At 33.4% G+C, this 6,618-nt stretch overlaps 1 protein-coding gene across 1 annotated transcript in view; it reads right to left on the reverse strand.

Annotated features, from left to right (window-relative positions):
* Nucleotides 1-689: 689 nt before the first annotated feature.
* Nucleotides 690-6,618, reverse strand: part of NSL1 (NSL1, MIS12 kinetochore complex component) — a 25,003-nt gene continuing 19,074 nt past the window's right edge. Inside the window, exons 5-6 of the mRNA XM_006907709.3 lie at nt 3,536-3,603; nt 690-2,225 (exon numbers count right to left, since the gene is read on the reverse strand). Of these exons, the coding sequence (XP_006907771.1) occupies nt 1,947-2,225; nt 3,536-3,603 (347 nt within the window). The 3' untranslated portion in view covers nt 690-1,946. The remainder of the gene's footprint in view (nt 2,226-3,535; nt 3,604-6,618) is intronic.

Genomic DNA, 6,618 nt, shown 5'->3' on the forward strand with positions numbered 1-6,618 from the left:
TAGCTAGCTCTTGGCCAATGCAGACATGACTTCTCTTCTTAAAAATGTATACTTACCTAATATTATTAATGAGATCAGCCATGTTTATCTTATTTAATAATGCTAACATACTGTCTTTCCCAAGGGTATCTCACTTGGAAATCTGTTGTAACTGTGGAGTAAAACTCTGGGCTCTCCAAGGGATTTCAAGTTTCACTTGTTTGGGGGTTTTAAAATAAAACAAACTTAAAAAAAAATTGTAAAAGTTTCCAGACACAAGAGTAGAAAGGATAGCTCCATCACACAGATACATTATTAAGATTTTTGTCACATTTGTTTAATCTATTCCTTTTCCTTTTTTTCTTTGCTGACATACTTCAGAGCAAATCTAAGACATTGAGACATTAAACTCTATGTGTCTCAATATGTATCTTTTTAAAAAGGAAACATTTTCTTTTATAATCACAATACAATTATCTAATCTAGGAGAATTAACAATAATTCTTTTGTTTGTAGACTTTTGAAGTTAAACAATTCATACAGAATTTTATAATATGAAAAGTTAGCACTGCGTTAGAATAGCAATATTCTCAAAACAATTCAAAAGTGTAATTTAGTATGTTCTGAAATGCAAGGTGCTGATCTATCATCCAACTAAAGTTGAGTTCGAGAACGCCTAAACCAACTCTAAAAAACACGCTGTATCAAGATTCCAGTCTTTGTACATTATTTTAATAATAAAAAAAACCACTGCTATGTACAAATACACAGATTCAAATTATGGTATTAAAATACAGAATGCAATAAAGTGGCTTTGTAAGTTATCCTCACTGAGACAGACTTTCTGTCACACTTCGGCATTTATGATTACTAAGACATAATGAAAAAGAGAAGTACAGATTTTCCAACCTCATGATTAGTACATTTCTCTGCAAATAAATGAAGGTATAGAGGTATCAAAAGGGGAAACAGTTGGCAAGTTAGATGGTACTGCCTACAATGTATTAATGTGAGTAAGAAAGACATTGAGCTATTAGAAACTAGTTAAATGTTAGAAGTATGGGCAATATAGCTTTCTCAGACTTCTACCAATGATTACATACTTGATATATTAATGTCCTTAAATGTAAAACAGTTCAGTATGATTGCATTTATATTTGTTCCACGATGATAATTTGTTAATGTATTAATCTGACATATAGTTTTTGAACTGAAATCATTTACAAAGAAACATGAGAAATCTTGAAAAGAAACTTTTAGTCCAAGTCAAATTGTGTGTAAAAGTTAAAAAGTCTATGGAAAACAAATGTGGGCAAGAAACATTTGGCTACATGCCAACTTTTATTTCTAAGAGAAAGTCTTACACAAATAGTCTTCTTTGTGTTTATAAAACAAAAAACAAAACAAAAACAAAACTCCTAAAATTAATCCCATGAATCTAAATTAGCTATACTTAAAGTGACAAAGTCAAAGCCAGTCTTGTTATCTGCACATTAATTTGATAAATCGAACTGCATTGGGAAAAAAAAAAAAAAAGCAAAACACAATTGTATCTGCTCCTATGCAGAACTGGTGATTCTTTTCAGTATTTAAATAAATACAATTGTTACGCAGCTCTTTTTAAAAGAAAGATGTATATCCAAAAATATGTTACTCATGAAACTCCAAGAAAGCTGTAAGGCAGCCAAGAATTGATGGCATTTAAGGACAGAAAGATTTTGCACTAATAGCCATTGATGGGCTTTGTGCCAATATTTTTAAAATATGCTTTTCATCGACTATAGGTGAAATGGTGAGGAAAGAAATATAATATTACCTCATATCCCAGGACAGAGCTACTACATTTGTATAAAGAAATGACTAAAATAAAGAGTTACTTCTTTTAAATGAAGTCCTGTCTAGGCATTAGACTGTAATCTAAGTGTTGATAGTGCCTAATTTTGACTCCTAAGATAAAGAAAAAGAGCTTATGTATCAAGATTAATTCTCTTTGGCTGCAATGGATACAATTTTCTTTGGGGGCAGTCTTTAGTTTGCTTCCTTTTCAGTACCACATCAGTGGTTTTCCTGGTAGAAGTCTCTGTTGGTGTGGTTTCTATTTGTGTTATTAAGCTCTCCGGTTTAACATCTGGTTTCCTATAACAACTGGAAAAGACTTCTTGGTGGATTCTCTGCAGCTGGATAATAGGCTGCATCTTTAAAACTTGGGAAAATCCGTCTCCTTGTTCAATTAACGCAGGCAAGGACTAAACAAAAGTAAACAAACAGGAATTCTCAACATTAATCTCAGGCTGAAACACAAGCACACAGGGACAGACACAACACTCTAGCATTTTAATTTTCTGGGTCAAGACTTTTTCTAAGACCTAATTTTTTAGGTCATGGTTATTCAACTTTACTTTAAAATACTAGTGTTAACTAAAGAATTTTAACTAAAAGCTAAGACTAAAAAGGTACATTCTACTACTACAAATGCCTGGTAGTAAAATAAAACTTTGGTAGGACAGAAGGAACAGAATTTCAGAGCTAAGGGTTTAATATCTGAAATTCCACATGTTAGGATAGTATGTTAGAAATGAGAATCATCAAGAGCAAGGATCAGCACATTTTTCCTGTGAAGAGACATACAGTAAGTATTTTAGGCTCTAGGGGGCCTTACATCTCTGACACAATTATTCATCTCTTTCACTGTAATGTAAAGAAGCCACAGACAATAAGCAAATGAATGGACATGGCTGTATTCCAAAGAAGTTTTATTTGCAAAAACAGGTAACAGGCTAGATTTCAGCCTGGCCCACCACTGTGTGTGAACTCTTGATGAAGAATATGCTATGAAAGAAGCATGAGAACAAGAAAATCGTGAAATCAATAAAAACCACAAAAGAATGTTATAAAAATTTTAAGAACAGGGGAGATTATGAAGGAGTTTAAAAATATTTTTCATATACTAGAAATAGAAATGTTTTCCTGTTTATGTAAAATATGCCAAGAACATAAACAACTTTATTATAATAATATTAAGATTCCAATTTGATATGCAGTATAATGTACTAGTTAGGAGTATAGGCTCTGGAGCCAAACGACCAGGGTTTAAATCTGAGTTACCTATTTGGGCACTCTAACTAAATTAGCCTGTGTCTCAGTTTCCTTATCTGTAAAACAGGGAAATAGCAGTACAAATCTCACTGGTTTATTGTAAGAATTAAATGAAGTAATATAATGTATGTAAAGCAGTTAGATGGTGCTTGACCCATACTAAATGCTCACTAGGTGTTAGCTGGTATATTATTCCAAACTGTTTGCTGGACTGCTCTCAAACTCAAAAACTCAAAAATATAACCAAACTTTAAAGACAGGTATAATACTGGCATGTAGTAGGTACCTAATAAATGGTAGTTATTCTGAATATTACTGTTGCTTAATAAATTCATTAAAGATCTATTTTAGACTACTGAGAAGTCCTATTACAACAGACTAAAACACATGTGGAGGTTAAAAGCAAATATCTAGCTATACATTTTGTTCATTTTATAATTTTTTGGTATGTAGCTTTTACCTTCATGGCTTCATTCATCTGCTTAGCTATCGTTTCTCCTCTGCATTTCAAATTTTCCACACGAGAGACTGCAAAGAAACCACCAAACAGTATTAGGTTTTTTGTCTATTATCAAGTCATAAAAGACATATAAATGCTATCTGGACAAACATCTGTTAAGACTATTCACCTTAACTCAATCTTTCTTAGGATACTTTGTCATCTATTAAAACAAGTATCTTATTAATCTAGATAAATAAAAGGACTGTGAAAATATTAGACATGTAGCATAAAACTAATCATTATAAGCATAAGATAGACAATAAGAGTTGTATTATGAGTAGTCTTAACACTGTGCCTCTAAAAGAAAGCCTAACGTTTGTCTGATGTGTTATCTACCACTATGTTTAACATCTTCAAGCACTATCATCATGTTTTAAAATAAACACAGGTTAATATTTGATATTTGTATTACTATGAATTTCATACTTGGACTTAGAATTTATATTCACACCACATCAAAGATACCTAGACTCAATTTCTAGGTAAATCTGGAATAGATTGTCAGTAATATTAATTTTTCTTTCTCCTTACTTCCTTGATGCTTTTCTGATTCCTAATATATTTTATCTTCTTCCAATCTTTGTTATAAATGTTCATGTCTACTTCATAACAGAACCACGTATAATGTATGTAAAGGAAGTCGGAGCAAGTACGTGACTAAGCTGGGGAGGGCCACAGCTTTACTGGCTCTGAGAGACTGGCAATAAGCCAAGAAAAGAATTTCTTTCATAGCTGTTACTTTGTTTTTCTGACTTTCCTTAGCTCAAAAAAGTGAGAACACTTTTATTTAAAAAAAAAAAAAAGGGGGGGGGAGTAAAAGCAACTGAGAGAAAGATGGCACTCAAAGCAGAAAGGCAAAGGCAACCCTGATGGCCTCAGGAAAGGGTCTTGACCATTTTTGTCACCAGAGATTTCTTTGGCAATTTGGTGAAGCCCATGGACCCTTCTTAGAATATTTTTTAATGTATTTGTTTTTTAATTGAAGTAGAATTTACATGCAGTGAAATATAGATCTTAGGTTTAGCATTCAATCACCTTTGATACACATATACCAAGACTCGGGACCTTCCCATCACCCCAGGAAGCTCTCCTGTGCCCTTTCCCAGTCACCTTCCCGACAAGCAGCAGACAGCCAAGCGATTTCTATCACATAACTGTGCTTACTCTACAATTTAGGATGTTTTAAAATAAAATTTAAAAGTATAATTATTAAAATTTGTATAGGTAATATATGTGTCTCTTCATTAATGATTTAAATAACAACATCGAGTGGCAAGTCTAATAATTACCGTATTTTGAAAAAAATGAGTGTTCATGATATTGTGAGATATCTGCAACAACTAAAATTGAAAATATCTGTGGCTTCTAGTAGCAAAAATAGTTACAGGTACTGCTAATACCACCACTATTTCCTGCATTCAAAATAGAAGGAAATGCTAAATTTCAGTTTGAGGTTAGTAAAAACAACAATGTAATTTTTTCCTATCTAAGTTATTTCTAAGGGTTGTTATTTATTATACACATGAAAACATAATGGGCACATTGCTTAGAAATCTAACTAACATACTAAGTTTTTCCTATGTTTCCTAAGTATGCAGACACTCGGTATATCTAGATCAAGGTGGTAATTACATGTGTTTATGTGTATGTGTGTTTATAAATTAATCAAGCTGTGTACTGTATGTTATATCTCAATATATAAACACATATACATGATAATGAACAAAATCTTTTTAAATATTTACTACAGAAAGTTGTCTTACTTTTATGGAGAGGGCAAGGCAAACATTCATTTTTATTGCAAGATTTACAAAATAATCTATCACATAAGCGATCCTTGTATTTTTTATAAACACATGCTATTTTTAAAAAAATTTGTTTATAAACCTACATCGATGGACAGCAAGTGCTGCCTTCCATGCACTGCATAAGCAATGACAATGCGGAAAGTGCCAAGAATAGTTTAGGTTTGTGTGTGAAATGGAGTTAAGTCCTAGGCTTCTTAGATAATTATGAACACATTTTCACACATGAATAGCTGGTGGGATATTCTAAAGTTGTGCTGGACATATAAGACATCTAGCATTCCTGGCTCCTGACGATAAAATGTACCCTGACGATAAAATGTACCCTCCCATTACTGCAGTAACCAAAAACTTTTCAACCCCCATTTTTTCAAAAAGGCTGCTAGGGGGCAGTACTGCCTCCAGTGAGAAACAAGGTGTTATTTTTCAGAACTTCCTTGGGAACAAAAACCTCATTCTCTCAATCTTCGACTTCCTAGTGTTGCACACAGTGCCTGACATGTACACTAGGTGCTCCATACGTATGACGGCCAAGGCTATGACAGAGGGGGCGGTGAAGTCACAAAAGAAGGTGAGGTCAATCTAACAGGGGAATTGAAAGGAGAGTAAAAACTTCACAGGTGTTATAAGAGTTGCCTTAAAAGAGGGTTTGGTGCTGGGTGGCTGGGAGTGAGTCGGGACAGGAGGTGGGGTGGTAGAGGATGTGCTCTACCAAAACAAAGAAATAAATCAAGGAAGAAGAAAACACAGGAACCAGGAAACATGATCCAAATCAGAAGTAAAGGAAATTCCCAGGGTGATGAGGAAAAAGACAGGCAAGATATAAGCTTTGTACCAGACCTACAGAGCCCCCAGTCCAGATTAGAAGATAAAACACTCCCAGAGGAATAGCTCCAAGAAAAAGGGAAAGGTTTTAAAAATGGATTTAATGGATAACCTGAAGTGTTAACCATATTGAGAGGAATTTTACAGTTCTATTAAAGTGTTTGGGAAAGAATCAGTGTTAGACACAACAGCAAACAAAGCAAACAGAAACAAAGCAATTATCATTCCAAAGGGGGATGGGAAGCTGTTCAAGAAACAAAATGTACTCATAGTAATTACGAGACTCATACTGAAGAACATTTACATAGTCATAACAATATTAATACTAAACACTATTGATTTTTTGACAAAGTGAGAGATTAAAAGTGAAGCTAGTAAGTGTAAATTATTCTTTTAAGAAAAGAAAAAGGA

This window comes from Pteropus alecto, unplaced genomic scaffold (genome assembly GCF_000325575.1).
Source record: "Pteropus alecto unplaced genomic scaffold, ASM32557v1 scaffold101, whole genome shotgun sequence".
NCBI classification, from domain to species: domain Eukaryota; kingdom Metazoa; phylum Chordata; class Mammalia; order Chiroptera; family Pteropodidae; genus Pteropus; species Pteropus alecto.